The sequence below is a fragment of the Camelina sativa genome, chromosome 3, assembly GCF_030686135.1.
Source record: "Camelina sativa cultivar CO46 ecotype springtype chromosome 3, ASM3068613v1".
Classification (NCBI taxonomy): Eukaryota; Viridiplantae; Streptophyta; class Magnoliopsida; order Brassicales; family Brassicaceae; genus Camelina; species Camelina sativa.
In genome coordinates, this window is record NC_141882.1 from 3,698,524 (window position 1) to 3,716,991 (window position 18,468).

Genomic DNA, 18,468 nt, shown 5'->3' on the forward strand with positions numbered 1-18,468 from the left:
GCATAAGCAAATACTGTGTTCATCCTCTCTTCTCTCTGCGGATACACTAAAGACTGCAATCCTCTTTGCCACTCTTTTTAAGGGTTCAAAAACAGATGCTCAGTAACTAGTTTACAGGTTCCACCTATTGCGCATGAGTTCCTAACAAACTGACAGAAACCTTACAGGACCGCTTGTCAGAAACAATTACTGAACACTCGAGCAGTAGCTGCCTCGACTGGAAGAGCATTTCCACACTTTCTTCTATTCCTGAAGGACAACAAAATTGCAGGAGCTTTTAGTTCATAATAAACCAACTACCAAAAATGTTAATTCAATTGGTTTTATGAATTCAAACTAGCAACATCAACCAGTCAAGCAAACAACTCACACGTAGTCATTCTAACTTCTCCAGAAAGACTTTAACGCACAAATAAACAAGAACCTTAAACCATAAGAATCATGGAACAAGGAGCAACATTTTCTTACAAGAACCCTACCTCCATGGGAGCAGAATCTTCATTAACATCAAATACGGTTTGTTCACCAGATGCAGGCTTGTTATCAGGAATGATCAGGCCTGCAGGAACCTGGCCAAACTTCAAAGCCTATATATGTCCACCAACCAAAAGAAAACAAAGCTGTCAAAATCATCCAAAACCAACATCATCAGGCACAAATTTGATCAAAAAAGCAAGGGACCTGTTCGAGTCTGGCAATTTCTTCTATCGTCTGGGAGTTGATAATTGCAGCCTGGAACATCATGAAAACGAAACACCAAAGTTACTATCAAACACACAACCTTACTTAAGTTAAAGACAAACCAGTAAATATGCTTAGTCCTATCCAGTTTCCAGTGTCTCTCCTCTTTCAACACCCAATTCCTGGAGATTTTGTAGTTTTCATCTTGGAAAAATCTTTTGAAATTATAACCTTCCTAAGCTACTCAACTGTAAAACGAATATGATATGATTTAGAGATGATCGCACCTTGATTGCTAAAATTTGCTCCTGTGTTGGGGCCACCACTTTCGGAGTCTCTGGGTTTTCTGCAGTTTCTGGCACTTTTTTAACCTCCTCGTGAGAAACCTTCTTCGCCTCCTCTTCTGCTTCTTTGGATGAAAACAAAGCTGCAGCTTCAGCTCTCTCCTGTTAAGAACCAATGTTTGTCAGGTAAAATGGTCTTTCCTTTAACATTTTCTATCACCAGATATAATTTGTTAAATAAACAGAATAAAGTTCTTACCTTGGCTTTGATTTTTATGAAATCCAGTACTCGAAGAGAATTTAGCTTGTGAATCACATAAAGGCGATAATTTGGCTTTTTGGTGATATTATTATCTAACAAACTAAGGTACTGCAGCTTCGGAATGGAGGCAAGGGGGTCAATTTCAACCAAATTCACAAGCCTGTTGTTTGTAAGAACCAAAGAGTGAAGCTTCGGCAGGAATTCTGCAGAAGTACAACCATACGATAAATCAACAACGCAAACAATGTGCTCGAATTTATATAGTTTTTTATTACAAGACGCACGTAGAGGTTACCTCCAAGATTAGGATTTATCCGGGTGATCCGATTGTTATTGATGAGCAAAGTTCCTAAGCGGTTGAGGTATGGAAAGTTTTCTAGCTTAACTATCTCATTGTCAGACAGATCAATGGTATCGAATTGGTCCTGTAAGAAAAGCAACAAAAGTTAATTAGTATACCTATCAAAATCAGTTTAACTAAAGTAATAAAATACGAAGAGGATCGTTATAGCATATTAGAGAAGACTAGCTCACAAAAGTAACATGGCCTAACACAAATCTATAGGAGGAATTTCTTAGAGAAGACTAGCTCTCAAAAGTAAGGAATCCACAGAATAGAACCAAAGTAGTATCACACGAAGCCACAGATACACTCCTGAAGATTTGGAAATACAGATGCAAACTAAGACAAAGAAAAAAATTGCTCCAATTCAGCAATGTTTCTTTCAATGAACTTTTTCAAAATACTTGAATGCAGAAACCCAACAAGCAGACTTTGAGAGCATTCAATACAACCACATCTACAAAAATCATCAGATGACAGAAAAAAAAAAGACGAATCGAAACTAGATAGAACATGTGTAGCAAAAACAGAGCAAGGAAGTACCTCAGTAGCACCCAAGTTCTCGATTACAGGTATCTTGTTACCTGCAGCAAAAACAACAAACGATTACTCAGAGCTGGTGTGTATTTTAGGGTTACGAAAATCATAGAAAGGGTAATTGGAAAGAGAAGAAGTTTATACCTCGTAGATCCAATTCTCGCTCCTTGACGGCATTGAAGAAGTGAGGACTTTTCCAGATCAAATCAGCCGTGAGCTTCACCATTACTCGCTACTAGGGTTTTAGTGCTTCGTGCTCTCTCTCTCTCTCTCTGCTGCTGCTGCTTCGCGTTCAGAGGAAACAGACAACAGTGGCTCAAGATTGACATAAAAAAATCTATCACTTTAAAACGGCCCATTAAGTGCGGAATTGGTCCAGTCGGTTAGGCCCATAACTATATTCTGATATTTATGATTTGGGAGAAAAAAACCAAAAAATTAAAAAGAAAAGGACTATAGTATTCGATTGAATCTTCTTTTCTTCTTCGTTGGTTCCAACCCTAATCTAGGGTTGCTCTCTCTCGCTCGCTCGCTCGCTTCCTTCTGTGCTTCGTTCTGCTGATTTCCACGAGCATTTAGCTTTACAAACCTTGAATTTGGAGTGCGTTGGGTGAAAAAACAGTTGAGCGAAGATGAGGATTATGATTAAGGGAGGTGTGTGGAAGAACACCGAAGATGAGATTCTTAAGGCCGCCGTTATGAAGTATGGTAAGAACCAATGGGCTCGGATCTCGTCTCTTCTCGTTCGTAAATCTGCCAAACAGTGTAAAGCTCGCTGGTACGAGTGGCTCGATCCTTCCATCAAAAAGGTATGTGCGCCTTTTCCTTCTCTTCAGTGGTAGTGTTCGATAAAAAACAAATTTGTTTTGGATCTGGAAAATAATGAAAGATATAGTTTGAATTTAGGTTGGTTTGTTGGGCTTGATTCTTGTGGAGGTTTAGTGGTATATATGTATTGATTTGTTTCTGAAGTTTGTACTTATTGTTGGCAATTGTAGGACCTTTGGAGTATTGTTAGGGTTGCTTATGGTTTTGAATTAGAAGCTGATTTGTTTTTTTGATGTTTATATAGACTGAATGGACCAGGGAAGAAGATGAGAAGCTTCTACATCTTGCAAAGCTTCTGCCTACTCAGTGGAGAACTATTGCTCCTATTGTTGGCCGTACGCCATCTCAATGCCTTGAGAGGTATGAAAAGCTTCTTGATGCAGCATGTACTAAGGACGAGAATTATGATGCAGCGGATGATCCACGGAAACTACGTCCTGGTGAGATTGATCCAAACCCAGAAGCAAAGCCTGCTCGTCCTGATCCCGTAGATATGGACGAAGATGAGAAGGAAATGCTTTCTGAAGCAAGAGCTAGGTTGGCTAACACTAGGGGAAAGAAGGCTAAAAGAAAAGCTAGAGAAAAACAACTCGAGGAAGCTAGAAGGCTTGCTTCTCTTCAAAAGAGAAGAGAACTAAAAGCAGCTGGGATTGATGGTAGACATAGGAAAAGGAAGAGAAAGGGAATCGACTATAATGCAGAAATTCCTTTTGAAAAGAGGGCACCTGCAGGATTCTATGATACTGCAGATGAAGATCGTCCTGCTGACCAAGTTAAATTTCCAACAACCATTGAAGAGCTGGAAGGCAAAAGAAGAGCTGATGTAGAAGCACAGTTACGCAAACAAGATGTTGCTAGGAACAAAATTGCTCAGAGACAGGATGCCCCAGCAGCTATATTGCAAGCGAACAAGCTGAATGATCCTGAAGCTGTTAGAAAGAGATCAAAGCTGATGTTACCACCACCTCAGATTTCAGACCACGAGCTAGAAGAAATTGCTAAGATGGGCTACGCCAGTGACCTTCTTGCAGAGAATGAGGAGCTAACAGAAGGAAGCGCTGCTACTCGTGCACTTTTGGCGAATTACTCACAAACACCAAGGCAAGGAATGACACCTATGAGGACGCCACAGAGAACTCCTTCTGGTAAAGGTGATCCTATTATGATGGAAGCAGAAAACCTGGCTAGATTAAGAGACTCTCAGACACCTTTGCTAGGAGGAGAAAATCCTGAGTTGCACCCTTCTGACTTCACTGGGGTCACTCCAAGGAAGAAAGAGATTCAAACGCCTAATCCAATGTTGACCCCTTCGATGACTCCTGGTGGTGCTGGTCTTACTCCAAGAATTGGCTTGACTCCATCAAGGGATGGATCTTCTTTTTCTATGACACCCAAAGGGACTCCGTTCAGGGATGAACTTCACATTAATGAAGACATGGACATGCACGAAAATGCTAAACTTGAGAGGCAGAGACGAGAGGAAGCTAAAAGGAGTTTACGCTCTGGTTTGACTGGGCTTCCTCAGCCAAAGAACGAGTACCAAATAGTTCCACAACTTCCTCCAGAGGAAAGTGAAGAGCCAGAAGAGAAAATTGAGGAAGACATGTCAGACAGGATAGCGAGGGAAAAGGCTGAGGAAGAAGCAAGACAACAGGCATTGCTTAAGAAGAGATCCAAGGTCTTGCAGAGAGATTTTCCTAGACCTCCAGCTGCTTCATTGGAATTAATTAGGAACTCGTTACTTTCAGCTGACGGAGACAAAAGTTCTGTTGTTCCTCCTACTCCTATTGAGGTTGCCGATAAAATGGTACGAGAGGAGCTTCTAAAGTTGCTGGAGCATGATAATGCAAAGTATCCGCTTGATGAGAAAGCTGAGAAGAAGAAAGGAGCTAAGAACCGTACCAACAGTTCTGCTTCTCAAATTCTTGCAATTGAAGATTTTGAGGAAAATGAACTCCAAGAGGTATGTATATGAATCTTCCCATTGTCAATTGTACATTTGTTCTTTTGGTTGATTTATTTGTTGGCCCAACTCTGGATTGTTTAGTTTGCACTTGGTTTAGGGTTAGATTGCTTGATGCCTTTTTTTGACATGAATGTGAATCCGCTTTTAATTTGAATCAGCATCTGTAACTTGGTATATACTAAGGAGAATTCTAATGAAGGTTGTTGCCACTGATTTTTGGTAGGCTGACGGCATGATAAAGGAAGAGGGGGAGTTTCTGCGTGTGTCAATGGATCATGAGGACAAGACACTCGATGATTTCATAGAAGCTCGCAGCAGATGCGTGAACGATCTCATCTACTTGCCCACCCAAAACGCTTACGGGCTCTCAAGTGTTGCTGCAAACGCGGAAAAAGTTGCATCTTTGCAGGTGGAGATGGAGAATGCGAGAAAAAAGTTCGAGGAGGATGAGAAGAAGGCAGAACACATGAAGGCCAAGTATAAAACCTATACAAAGGGTCATGAGGTAATATATAGTCCACATTGGTTTAACGTTAGTTCTGAAATTATATTTCAAACTTTTGTTTGGTGTCATGTTTAATGGCTTTGTTCATTTGACAGAGGAGGGCAGAGACCGTGTGGACCCAAATAGAGGCGACTTTAAAGCAGATTGAGATTGGTGGAACAGAAGTCGAGTGTTTCAAAGCATTGAAGAGGCAAGAAGAGATGGCTGCATCTTTCAGGAAAAAGAATTTGCAAGACGAAGTGGTAAAGCAAAAGGAGACAGAGAGAAAACTGCAAGCGCGCTATGGGAATCTGTCGGCAATGGTTGAAAAAGCAGAGGAGATAATGGTTGGGTTCCGAGCACAAGCATTGAAGAAGCAAGAGGATGTCGAAGATCCTCACAAACTGAAAGAAGCTAAGCTAGCCGGTGGAGAAGAAGAGGACGTAGCTATAGCCATGGAAGCTTCTGCATAAAACTTGAGTTTTGTATTGGTTACAAGTTTTAAAGGAGACTCAGCTTGACTTTGTATTGTGGTACGTTTTATATGAGTTATGACTTTGTAAAGGTTGTGATATTCTCTCCGTTATACATTGCAAGAGTCAAGAAATTTGATTGCTTGGGTTTGGTTCCCATCTAAAGGTGTTTAACCAACATTTGCACAATTTACTCATGTCGTATGGAAGAGAAGAAATTATACATTTTTGCGTATGGAAGAGAAGAAACAAAGCTTATACTTTTTGGTTGTATGGTAGTGAAGAGAAAAACTTGCATATCATGTAAACTGAAATTAAACGTTTTTGGCTCAAAGCCAAAATCAAAAATACAACGTGTGTGTGTAAAAAACTCTTATTATTAGAAAACAACGTAAGATAACTAGGGAGTTTTAGCCTCTTGAAAACTGATTGGGCACTCGATTCTTCTACTCCACTACTTCAATTAGGGTGGGCTCATAGTCATCAGGAGCCACAAATCCATGGAGGTTCATCACTGTTGCAGCTACGTTTGCAAGCCCCGGTGTTTCCAGATCTTTACGGAATCTAACTCCTTTAGACAAACCAGGACCTCCAATGGCAATTGGCACCTGAGGTCAATAATTACAATTTCACATCAGATCGAATCCAATCTTTTACGTTATGGTAATAGCACAGACTTCCATTCGACTTACTGGCTTGAGTGTGTGAGAGGTTAGAATCTGAAGGTTCCCTTCCTTGTCCAAAGCAGGCTTCCCAGATTTATCCCTCTTCACCATGTCCTCTGCGTTTCCGTGATCAGCAGTCACAACATAAATACCTTTCACTTGTTCGATAGCATCAAAAATCATCTGCAACAACCAAACCACTTGTGAGCTAAGTCATACTAACTCTTATTATTAAGACTAGTCGATAAATTTTTTATAACAATACCTTCACAGCAAGATCAGCAGCCTCGCATGCAACAACTGTGGCTTCAATATCACCTGTATGACCCACCATATCGGAATTTGGAATGTTAACTCGCACCTGAAATTCAATATCAAACCGTAAGTAAGACAATCTCTGCTTGCTTATATACAGGGATGTTTGATTATATGATCATAAGACCAATCATCCACCTCACCTGATCAAACTTGCCACTAAGGATTGCATCCCTCGCCTTCTCACCAATTTCCAGAGCTTTCATCTTTGGTTGGGCATTGAATGATATTCCACTGTCACTTGGGATTTCGACGTACTCCTCCAACTTTTCATTGAAATATCCAGACCGGTTTCCATTCCAGAAGAAGGTGACATGCCCAAACTTGACGGTCTCACTGTTTCATCCACATACATTGATAAATATGTCAGAGATGCTATCTAGGTCAATGAACTTGGTTTGATCAGCATAATAGATAGCAAAGACTATTAAGAAAAGGCAAAGACATAGCACCAGTTGCAATTCAATTAAAAAGTGAAAGGTGAATGTGCATATAAGAAAGATGTCAAATACTCAAAATGTGATAGAAAGAATTTAAAGAACCTGCAAGCAAAGGTGCTGACGCCATTGTGAGTCAAATATTCACCAGACGTCCTATCAATCTCCGGGGGAGAAACAAGGTAACGGTTTGGTAGCTTAAGCTCTCCATCATACTGAAGCATACCAGCATAACGTATCTTTGGAAACCTCACACGATCAAACTTGTCAAAATCTTCGTATTCAAGTGCCTTAGCATGCATAACCATACGATCAGCCCTGAAGTTGAAAGTGACAACAGCATCGCCGTCCACAATGGGACCAACTGCTTTCCCTGAGTCATCAACAATCACAAACGGAGGCAAATACTGATCATTGGCACCAGGCTCTTTCCTCAATGTCTTCACAGCTTCAACAGCGTTTTTGAATTTGTGAGGAGCTTCACCAAGAACTTGAGCATCCCAACCTCTTTTAACAACTTCCCAATCATTCTCATACCGATCCAAAGTCACATACATACGTCCTCCACCAGATGCAATCTGAGCATCAACACCATTCTCACGTAACTTAACGAGATCGGCTTCAAGAGTTTCAACAAATCCAACACTAGAACCGTCCAACACATCACGACCATCGGTAAGAATGTGAACACGGATTCTCTTAGCACCACGTTCCGCAGATCCCTTAATCAACAACTATGCAAAACAAACAACAACCAAGTATTAAGAAATCGAACAACAAAACTTAAAATAAGGGGAAAGAAAAAAGAAAAACAGATCAAATCAAAACCTGTAGCTGATCAATACGAGAGTGAACTCCACCGTCACTGAGAAGTCCAACGAGATGCAAAGTATGTGTATCGAAAGATTCAGAAACGTATTTGAAACCTTCACCTTCAAAGATTTTGCCGGAAGCAAGAGCTAGGTCACAAAGCTTAGCACCTTGAGCGAAGATACGACCAGCACCAAGAGCATTATGACCAACCTCACTGTTTCCCATATCATCTTCACTGGGAAGTCCAACAGCAGTACCGTGAGCTTTGATCAACGTCCAAGTATCAGGAGCTCCCTATGGAGAGACAAAAGAAATAAAATAAGTTGGATGAATCGAAAAACGCATCAAAATCAAAAAGGATAAGAAGGTAAAAAAAACAATACATGTTTAAGAGCATCCATGGCTGGAGTAGGAGCGTTGTGGATACAGTTGTACTCATCAGGAGCAGATTCACCCCAACCATCTAAGACGATTAAGGCTATGGTTTTGCCCTTAGGGAGCTTGGGATGGTCATCGAGCTTCCAGGCGGAGGAGGTAGCCATAGCTTTTTGAGATGCAATCGAAGAATCTCAAAAACAGATCTGAGAAGAAGGTGAAAGGTGAATGAAGGTTGGTGTGAAGGAAGAGGCGGGTTTTTATAAAAGAGGCGTTTTTGGGAGTGGGCCTAACAACTCTATCAATTGGGCCACTTGTCGCTCACGTATATATAGAAAAATCTTATTGGCTCCGAATATTCTTTTTTTCCTCTTTTCTTATTTGCGATTTTTACATATTTGATACAGTTGTGATGCTGATTCATGCCATTTTGTCTTTTATATGTTCTAGAGACAAAAGAAAAAAATACATTTTTTATAGGATTTATCATATAGATAATATTGTCTTGTTAGATTATACTTCCATTACTTTCACTTTTTATATAATCATAATATAGAAATATTGCTTTACAAGTTTACTTCCATTACAATTTATACATTCTTCCATTTTATAAGAGCTCTTAATAAATGTACTATCGCCTTATTAAATCTGTACTTGGTTGACAAGGCATTCGGAAAGAGTATATTTTCCTTTTCACTTCACAGCATGATTTTGGCCATACTAGTTTCAAAATAAAGAACCTTTGTAGTGGTTAATTCATCGAATCAAATTCTGAAACACTTTTTAGTGATTAAAGAAAAAGAAGGAAATTAATAACTAAAGGTTTGCTCTATTCTCTGTTCTAAAAAATAACAAATGGTCAAGAAATGTGAGTGCTTCACACCACATATATAAGCTACTTGGAGCAAAATTCAGCTCTCTTTATAAGAGGCTTTTTGTTTCTTGAAATTGTCGAAGAATAGAAGTAATGCAGGGTTTAAATGAAAACGTTTTAATCAAACAAGTAGAAGATGAAGGAGAAAACAGAAAACAACGGTGACAAAACTAATAATAGTAGAGGAGGAAGATGAAGAAGAAAGTGAAGCAGATTTGGGTAGCCTTGGATAGTCATCTGGTGAAGGCATAACACATTCATCCCCATTGAACAAGATTCTCCTTGGGAATGCCCATCCTTCTTTGAAAGTAAAATTTCCCATATCCTTCTTTAGCAATAACTCTGTTTGCACATTCCCAATCTTTCCTGCTTGAAGCAAAACATCATTGTAAAACTGCACTCCCCAAAACATCCCTGTGTCATCTGAAACCACACATCACCAAGAACAAGTCAAAATTTTAAACCAATAAGGTAAGATAAACAAAGAGACAGATTTTTTCATAGTTGACTCACTGATGCTGTTTTGATATGGCGTCAAAGACTTGTAGTTGAAGCTGAAGACTTGTTGGACGCTTTTCAAGTTTGGATGAAGCACCACTAAGTTCCAATTAGTGTAATTCTTCACTGTGTTGAGATTCGTTGCTGTGATCTTTACCCTCCAATACTCTCTATAGTTCACTTTCACATGCCAGTGGATGCGGATGGGACACATATGATCCGAACATGTCACCACTGGTGATACTTCCTCATATGGATCATGTTTCTGTTCCAGATATGGCGGCATTTCTCCTTTCCTGAACATTCCCAGCAAGAAGACATCAAACCAAACAATAACAAAAGTAAACGTGAAAGAGTTTCGAAGAGTGAGTTACTTGACACAAGGGGAACTCGAGCAGCCGCAGCTACAGGTAGGACAAGGAACGATGTTTTGGTAGTAGAATGCTGAGAGTGAAACGCAGCACTTTGGTGATTGTGATGATCGAAACTGCGAGTACACGCACACTGCCTCCCATGTTGCTGCTCACAATACCAAATATATCCATGTTAAGTAACTCGGCTTCTTGACTTCTTGTTGTAATAAGATAGCATCTTATAACATTTTGGTTACCTAGAGCTTGCATTTTGCGACGGCCCTTGTCTGTGCTAAACTTGGTCGGGGCCACGGATGTGGCATTGTCGCAGCTATAACCCGGGACACCAATATCGAAGTTATAAGGGATATTGAACTTTTCAGGGTCATCAGGAGAGCTCCCAATGTCCATTGTGAAAGTAGAGACGTGATTGGCGTGGTCCTGAGACATGGAAGTCAAGACGCCTCCACGGCAACAGTTAGAGACCTGAAGGTTGTAAGAAGCTCCGGGAAGAAGATCGACGATGGTTGGTCGGCGGAGACAGCAGTGAGGGAGGTTGTTGCTGGAGGCAAAGGCAGAGCAATTGCCTTGCTCGGTCGTCTCAGCTCCTCTCATGTCCCATATCACTTCTTTGTTGAGCCAATGCCAACTCAGCTTCCACCCTGGTTTCTCCACGTGCCGGTACTCTTGCATGTTCTCTACTGTTACTTGTACCTGCAAACATTTTGAATATTAATTCCACCACGCATTTGTGTACATATATAGGTTGACAATTTGTCAAAATCAATCTTTCTTTTTCAGCCTATCTAAGTTATAAAATTTGTCAAAATCAATGGTATTATGCTAGTATATATATAGGGACCTTCCATTAAGTTATTTATCAAATATTAACCTCTTAAAAACTAATATACACTGTCAACAAAAACAAAAAAACTAAAATACACAAAATTTCCAAATAAAAAAAACAGATAAAAACAAGGAAAAAAGAAATCAGAGATTTTTACAAGTTTTAACAGAAAAATGATTTTGACAAAATCAACCAAGCAAGAGACAAACTACTGAGTTACTTCGTCGTCTTAAGCTGAAGATTCGGACTCTATTTTAGTTATGTATTTTCTACATTTGTTATAGTACTACTATCTTTTAGCATATCATCATAAACCCATATTCGTTCAAGAACAAAAAAATTAAAAAATCCCAGAGTATCTGAGAGGTTCATGCGGGTCCCATAATCAGACACATAAATTTTTGCTGGTGAATTGCTAATATTATACATATAAAAAATCGAAAGAAATTAGTACAAAATACGAAGAGAAACCAACAAATAACAAGAAAAAAAAAAAAGAGATAAAGAAGAGTTACCGAGTGTCTGCCAGGTGAAGATAAAAGGAGATCCCATTTGATAATGATTTTACCGAACGGATCCAAAGGATCGTATCCATCTGCAACCATTTTTGATCACTTGTTAAATCACAAACCCTACAAATTTTACGGTTTATATATGAACAAATTGTTTAAAAAAAAAAGGAATTAAAAAAGACTTACGTGTGGATGATGCGATTGCGAAGAGAATGACAGTGCTAACGAGCATTGCATCCATTTTTACTCTTGCAAACGAGAGAAGAAAATAAAACCAATGATCGATCACGCCGAATTTTCAAATTCTTATCGATGAAAATATATGAGAATTTAGAACTTTTCTTTTTTCCTAAAACGTGAAAATATTACTATTGGTTTTGGGAATGACAAAGAGATATAGAGAGAGATCAAAATCTCAAAGAGTTTTTAAGTGTGACGCCTCGGGTTTCCCTGTGTGTGTGTGTGTTAAGAGAGATGGAGAGAGAGAGACAATTAAAGCAAAGAAGTCACACAGTGACTGTTGGTTTAGTGTTTGAACGAGAAGAGTTTTGCATTTGTAAACAAAACCCACACTTTACTCCTTTTCTTTCTATTTTTGGTTTTTCACTTACCCTTTTTTTATTTGATTAATTAACGCTTATATATATTAGCTGTAATATAGTACGTAAAATCTAGTATTTACCTTATATGTATACACTACTAATCTAATTTTGCAAATTTTTCTGGTACAGTTTGTAGTGGTGGCGTGGCAGCTATTATTGAATGATTCACGTATGTTTCTCTTTTTCGTGAGATGTTATTGCTTTATTGTGCTATGTTTTTAACTTCCTTTTTATTTCTGTATTTTTATAGAATGGTTTTAGAAATTAAGGTAGCTTATCAGATGAAACTTTGGAGGCTAACAGAGATTTTGGACATCATCACTACATTACATCAGTGAATATAAATAGCAGCGATTAATTGATTATGTAACCAGAAAATGGTATAGTATTGGTTATTTTAGAGCAAGCAGCTTGCTCTGGCTCTTTTTTAGTAGTATGACTTATGGCATTGATTAAACCTTTTCAACCACAAAAAGCAAGCAATCCGTAAATTAGAATTAAGAGGTCACAAATTATTCATATGTAATTAAAAAGTGTGTTGACCAAAAAAGTAATTAATTAAGAGATGATAATTAGATCGAAGAATGTGTCAGAAAAGAGATGCGTTGTTCAAACTTCAAACACCAAAAAGCTCTTTTCACGCCCTCCTTGGAATTACTATATGTTTATTAGTAATAAATAACATGGAGACGTAAATATAATTAAATCACTACTGCTAATATCTTTTCGTTAGAACATTTTTTTGTTAATAATGAAGGTGTGGAGGACAAAGGATACAAAACCTAATAATAAAAGTCTTGAGTAAAAAAAAAAAAAAAACCTAATAATAAGTCTGGTCTGGTTTGGTTCGATTTAATAATATCTGAATGGTTTTGTTCGGTTCAGTAAGATTGACCGGTTTTGATTGTGGTTTAATTTCCCGAACTACCGACGAATCTATCTCCTCTCAGGCGGATTATGTCAAGTCGGTGATCGGAAAAAAAGTATTTTGACGCTTGCTTGATTCAATCAGAGAGATCAACAACCAAAGTTGAGAAAAGCCTGTGAGAAAGAGAGAGAGAAAGAAGAAGAAGAAGAAGAAGAAGAAGATGGCGCAACCGAGTAAAGAACCTTGCAAGAAAGAGGCTTGCGACATCCAAGCATGTCTCTCCAAGAACAATTTTCTTCCTCAAAGGTGATTCCTTCATTTTTTTGTCGCGGTTTCTTCATCATTAATTCATAAAGATTCATCAGGTGTTGGTTATGATGTTACTGATGTGAATTAGAGATATCCCATTCTAGTTTTTGGGGGTTTAGGGTTCATGTCTCGATTGTTGGGTTTTCAGTTTCAGCTAGGTTCTTTCTCTTGTCTTGTTAGCATAATAAGATTTGATTTGATGCATCATCCTTGATGGCTTTTAAGAATCCTTTTTCTTAGTAATTGTGAGGTTTGGTCTGGTGCTTATTGACCAAAGGTTAGCTGATTTTTTTCTGGGTGTACTTGTTTGTATTGGATCAAAATCACTCTGTCCCTAAAGAATCGAGAGAGACCCTGATGGTGTGAATTATTAACAAGACACACTGTTATAAATGTCTTGCTTTTGATTTAGATAATCTGAGCATGTTCTTGTGGTTCCCAATTACAACAAATTGATTATAGAGAGGTCTAGACCATTTTGAATTGCGGGTCATCCATTATCTGTATTTTGTGAAAGAGAGATGGATGAGTAGGATATATTTAACCTGAATCTTGTGGTTTCTTATTGTTGTCGTATGATGATCATCATCATCATCATCATCATCAGGCTGGTTATAGATACCCTCACTATCTATATTTTATGATCCCTGTCTTGGGAGAAGTAAGGAAGTGCACTGTCACTTTGTTTTGCATGGACTGACTTATTACATTGGTTTCACAAAACTAGCTTAATATGAATCAGAAACTTATGATGAGCTATAAGGAAAAGGAACTGGTTTTCTTCTTTTGATTACGAATTCTCCGAAGGGGCCTGGCTATTTGTGTGTGTCTACATGAGTCCTACTGTTTTACCAGTTTTTGTGCATATAATGATTTGTGTAGTATAATCAGTCATGTCTCTAGGCCTTAATTTAGACAGTTCCATGAATATAATCAGTCATCATGATTAACACAGTTAAGCGAGGTTGAACAACAACAACAATATCACTTTCCATACCATTGTTTTTTACTGGTAGATACTAATTAAGATTTATGTGTGGGGGTTGCAGGTGCCAGAGAGTGATAGAGATGTTACAGGCTTGTTGTGAGAGATGCAATAACGAGTCAACACATTGTGGATCTGTAGCTGCTCTCTTGAAGCAAATCAAGAAGTAATATATAAACACAATAGTTAAACGAAACAGAGGCATAACAAGAAACTTCAAGGCACATCTCTTCTGTATTTTATTTTATTTTTTTGGTCGTCCAAAGAGATATTTCTCTGTGTAATTCTGTCACCCAACAAATAAAGAAATATATTTTTATTAAATTTGAAAAAAAAGTTGGATTTTCCACGTGGACACACTCTGGGATATTTATAACGGCCGAGCTTTCTGCAATGATATCCGCCGACCATCTCTCTCCTCCGCCGACCGAGAGAGAGAGAGCCAGCAGCAGCAACCATGTCAATCTCAATTCCTCTCAACACCACTCTACAATACTCTTCTTCTCCTTCTTTTCATGTACCTTCCCTCTCTCTCTTCTCTCCGATTCCTTCGACCGCCGCTGTCTCCGTCACCGGAACTCGCCAGAGATGCCTCAGGATTGTCACTTCTTGCGTCTCCAACGCTCAGAAATCAAACCAGAATGGTGCCACCGACGCCGTCTCTGTCGTCCGGAGGGAGCAGATTCGTCTTGGTCTTCCTAGCAAAGGACGCATGGCCGCCGATTCGCTCGATCTTCTCAAGGTGAGTGTCGTTGTGTTTTCCCCTTAGGATAATTGAGGATTTTTGCTGGGAAATATCAAATTGCGATCATCTCTCTGTACTAGAAGAAGATATTGTAGGGAGCTATACTGACAAGCTCAAGGTTTCGTCTTTCTTATACTTGTGCTAATGACTGTGCTGTGAAGCCTAAATATTGATTGCATATCGTTCCCTAGGCGAAGTTAGGTAGTATATGAGTGTCCTATTGTAATAGCTTTGTGTTTTCTTTCCTAAAGGTTTCATTTTGATCCTTTGATTCTCTGAAATGATTTTGCACTCTCTGATTTGCAATCTCATGGCTCCTTACGACTCTTTTACTTTCTCTTTTCTCATGAAGGATTGCCAATTGTTTGTCAAACAAGTCAATCCGCGGCAATATGTTGCTCAAATTCCCCAGGTATGCATTCGGAGAAATCCAAAAGCCTATTTAGTATTTCTTCAACGTATCGGCTTGTAGCGGTAATCTCTTTATTTTTTTCCTCCAGTTACCAAATACTGAAGTTTGGTTTCAACGGCCAAAAGACATTGTCAGGAAGTTGCTCTCAGGGGATCTGGATTTAGGCATTGTTGGTCTTGACATAGTTAGTGAATTTGGTCAGGTAAATAACATCATGCTTCTATATCTTGATTAGCGGACACATGTTGAGATTCTAGGGTATCTTTGTGCTGGTGGCTGTTATACTGATATGAATGCTATATATAAAGAAAATGTGTCTAATCTTGTTATTCGTTCTACTGTGGTTTTCCTTGACATTCCAACCCACGCCATACTGTTTGCGTTAGCTTATGTGACTTATAGACTTGCCTTTTGAAGGCCATTTTTGCATTAAAAGTTAAACTTAAAGATCCTGAGTTATTTTTTAGGGGAACGAAGATCTTATCATCGTCCACGAAGCTCTCAACTTTGGAGATTGTCATCTGTCCCTTGCGGTACGCTCAAATCTATTATAGTTCAGGTTTATATCATCAATAAAGATGACTTTTTGATTGCTCTTTTCATATGATTTCAGATACCCAATTATGGAATATTTGAGAATATAAAATCTCTGAAAGAGCTAGCACAAATGCCTCAATGGACTGAGGAAAGACCTTTACGGGTTGCCACAGGATTCACTTATGTATGATGCGTTACAACTTACAAGTGTTCCTTTTGGTGCATTATTGTCCTTAAACCTTTTTTCGGAATGCAGTCTAATTGTTTTGGAATTTATCCAACTTGTGTTTGCAGCTAGGCCCCAAATTTATGAAAGATAACGGTATTAAGCATGTGAGCTTTTCAACTGCAGATGGAGCCCTAGAGGCAGCTCCTGCGGTGAGATTTACATTAATTTCAAATCAACCCTTAAAATTTCGAACTATGCTTCGATAAGGATTAATTAGGCTCGGTTTTTGTATGAAAATGCTGAGTACATTAAGAGTTATTGTATTCGTCTTCTTATCTTTTCAGAGTTTATTCTTACTATGGGATTAAGAGTTATGTTTGCTATTTTGTGCCGTCAGCGTGAGATAGGGGATTATAGTAATACAGAAAGAAACTATTGTTGTGTGCAGTGTTTGTTGACACATTTTCTCTTGTTAATTAGATGGGGATTGCTGATGCCATTTTGGACCTTGTGAGCAGTGGGACAACCCTTAAAGAGAACAACTTAAAAGAGATTGAAGGCGGGATTGTGCTGGAAAGTCAGGTATGATGTGAAGATCTTTGGAATTGACTACTGTTTTCCTTCCCCTTGGCAACCGGTGTTCCAGAAGATAATTCTTTTTTTTTTCTTTTTCTTACTATCAGGCTGCATTAGTGGCGAGCAGAAGGGCATTGACTGAGAGAAAAGGAGCACTAGAAACAGTGCATGAGATTCTCGAGAGATTAGAGGCTCATTTGAAGGCAGATGGTCAATTCACTGTATGTGCATAGTAATTGTAATGTTTCTCCTTATCTCTACTTTTGCTTTCTTTCATCCTGTGTTTTCACTCCAGGTTGTTGCAAACATGAGAGGAACGGATGCTGAGGAAGTGGCTGAACGTGTGAAAACCCAATCATCATTATCAGGATTGCAGGTAAAGTTTGAGAAATTTGGGGCTCACAAGCTCTTAGTTCCTAGCTCCAACCCAAGAATATCTTGGTTTATATTCAGTGTATTTCCACTGATTTGATAGGTGATAGGTTTAGACGATTGTGCTTTTGTGATGTGCAGGGACCAACAATAAGTCCAGTTTACTGTAAACGAGATGGAAAAATATCAATTGAGTACTATGCCATTGTGATTTGTGTACCCAAAAAAGCTCTATATGAGTCTGTGCAGCAGCTGAGAGCGGTTAGTAATGCCATCCATCATTTCTTTCCACCTCGCTCCTTTACTCTAAGATTGTCATTATTGAAGGGATTTACAAATACATAGCTTTCATCACTCTTGAAATTTAATAGCCCAAACCACATTTAATACCGAGATCAGTCTTTCGTCTCGAATCTCAGAAGTAATGTGTCATGAAATGTGATTTCAGGTGGGAGGAAGTGGAGTACTGGTGTCACCTCTAACATACATTTTTGATGAGGAAACTCCCAGATGGAGTCAGCTTTTAAGTAACCTCGGCCTTTGATGCTGCTTCACATGACTGAGAGATACTACGATGTTTAGTCAAGATGCATGTCAAACACCACGATGTTTTTGTTTTTCTTTTGGTCAACATGGATCTTTTAGAAGAAAAACAGAGGTCGCCTTTTTCAAGCCTTTCAGAGATAGTCAACTTAAAAACCAATTTTCTCAAATTAAAATTCATTTCCATTTTCTAATCAGTTAGAATGTTGTTTAAAAGTATTAGCTTATTGAATAAATTGGTATTCACGAGTCACGACCGAGGCCAAGCTTGATTAGAATACCCATGTTGGTTGTTCATCGAACCGTAAGAAAAAAACAGAGTGGTTCGAAGAAGAAAAAACTGCTTATTTCATCATAAAGAAAAATATGAACTTGTTCGTCTTCACTCTCTTCAAAAGCTAGCAGGCACAAAACGAAGGAATGTGACTTTTTTTCTTTTTGGGATTTTACTCGGAGACACACCCCATATATTTGTCGTGTTGCGACGACTACAGACCGCTACTAGTTCCTCCAGACAGCTACTGCTTTGATCTTTAATATTTCATGTCTACCAAAATAGTTTAGGACAATGACTTAACTGTTATTAATTTAAGTTAATAATCCCACTTATTCTATCCAAGCTAATTTTAAATACATTTATCATTATTTATTATGAACTCGGAACAACAACAAAAAAATCCATAAAATCATCATGACACTTACTTTTAGATTTAACATAAAATGATAAATAACTAACCAAATATCAAGCCGAATTCTTTTAAATAAGTATCTTTCAAACCTTCCACTCTTGTACTTGTTGACAA

General features: G+C 38.6%; 6 protein-coding genes across 6 annotated transcripts; 3 read left to right on the plus strand and 3 right to left on the minus strand.

Annotated features, from left to right (window-relative positions):
• Window positions 1–51: 51 nt before the first annotated feature.
• LOC104768056 (U2 small nuclear ribonucleoprotein A') lies at window positions 52–2,401 on the minus strand. Its single transcript, XM_010492000.3, has 8 exons — window positions 2,252–2,401; window positions 2,114–2,154; window positions 1,523–1,652; window positions 1,225–1,430; window positions 969–1,127; window positions 682–732; window positions 480–587; window positions 52–249 (listed from the first exon to the last, which is right to left on the minus strand). Exons 1-8 carry the CDS (start codon window positions 2,331–2,333, stop codon window positions 244–246), a joined length of 783 nt encoding a protein of 260 aa, XP_010490302.1. The 5' UTR covers window positions 2,334–2,401; the 3' UTR covers window positions 52–243.
• Window positions 2,395–6,017, plus strand: LOC104768070 (cell division cycle 5-like protein). Its single transcript, XM_010492008.2, has 4 exons — window positions 2,395–2,916; window positions 3,180–4,898; window positions 5,125–5,406; window positions 5,502–6,017. The coding sequence occupies exons 1-4, from the start codon at window positions 2,740–2,742 to the stop codon at window positions 5,856–5,858; spliced, it is 2,535 nt and encodes an 844-aa protein (XP_010490310.2). The 5' UTR covers window positions 2,395–2,739; the 3' UTR covers window positions 5,859–6,017.
• A 120-nt stretch (window positions 6,018–6,137) lies between these two features.
• Window positions 6,138–8,775, minus strand: LOC104768077 (2,3-bisphosphoglycerate-independent phosphoglycerate mutase 1). Its single transcript, XM_010492013.2, has 7 exons — window positions 8,472–8,775; window positions 8,104–8,382; window positions 7,381–8,009; window positions 6,982–7,174; window positions 6,789–6,884; window positions 6,551–6,706; window positions 6,138–6,466 (listed from the first exon to the last, which is right to left on the minus strand). Exons 1-7 carry the CDS (start codon window positions 8,628–8,630, stop codon window positions 6,305–6,307), a joined length of 1,674 nt encoding a protein of 557 aa, XP_010490315.1. The 5' UTR covers window positions 8,631–8,775; the 3' UTR covers window positions 6,138–6,304.
• Window positions 8,776–9,272: 497 nt separating this feature from the next.
• Window positions 9,273–12,074, minus strand: LOC104768083 (COBRA-like protein 6). Its single transcript, XM_019241348.2, has 6 exons — window positions 11,734–12,074; window positions 11,551–11,630; window positions 10,446–10,902; window positions 10,210–10,354; window positions 9,851–10,131; window positions 9,273–9,760 (listed from the first exon to the last, which is right to left on the minus strand). The coding sequence occupies exons 1-6, from the start codon at window positions 11,786–11,788 to the stop codon at window positions 9,459–9,461; spliced, it is 1,320 nt and encodes a 439-aa protein (XP_019096893.2). The 5' UTR covers window positions 11,789–12,074; the 3' UTR covers window positions 9,273–9,458.
• Window positions 12,075–13,093: 1,019 nt separating this feature from the next.
• LOC104768090 (uncharacterized) lies at window positions 13,094–14,525 on the plus strand. Its single transcript, XM_010492025.3, has 2 exons — window positions 13,094–13,323; window positions 14,376–14,525. Exons 1-2 carry the CDS (start codon window positions 13,238–13,240, stop codon window positions 14,479–14,481), a joined length of 192 nt encoding a protein of 63 aa, XP_010490327.1. The 5' UTR covers window positions 13,094–13,237; the 3' UTR covers window positions 14,482–14,525.
• A 95-nt stretch (window positions 14,526–14,620) lies between these two features.
• Window positions 14,621–17,862, plus strand: LOC104768100 (ATP phosphoribosyltransferase 2, chloroplastic). Its single transcript, XM_010492034.3, has 11 exons — window positions 14,621–15,053; window positions 15,409–15,468; window positions 15,557–15,670; window positions 15,936–16,001; window positions 16,082–16,189; window positions 16,300–16,383; window positions 16,655–16,756; window positions 16,858–16,971; window positions 17,046–17,126; window positions 17,264–17,383; window positions 17,571–17,862. The coding sequence occupies exons 1-11, from the start codon at window positions 14,769–14,771 to the stop codon at window positions 17,664–17,666; spliced, it is 1,230 nt and encodes a 409-aa protein (XP_010490336.2). The 5' UTR covers window positions 14,621–14,768; the 3' UTR covers window positions 17,667–17,862.
• Window positions 17,863–18,468: the final 606 nt, after the last annotated feature.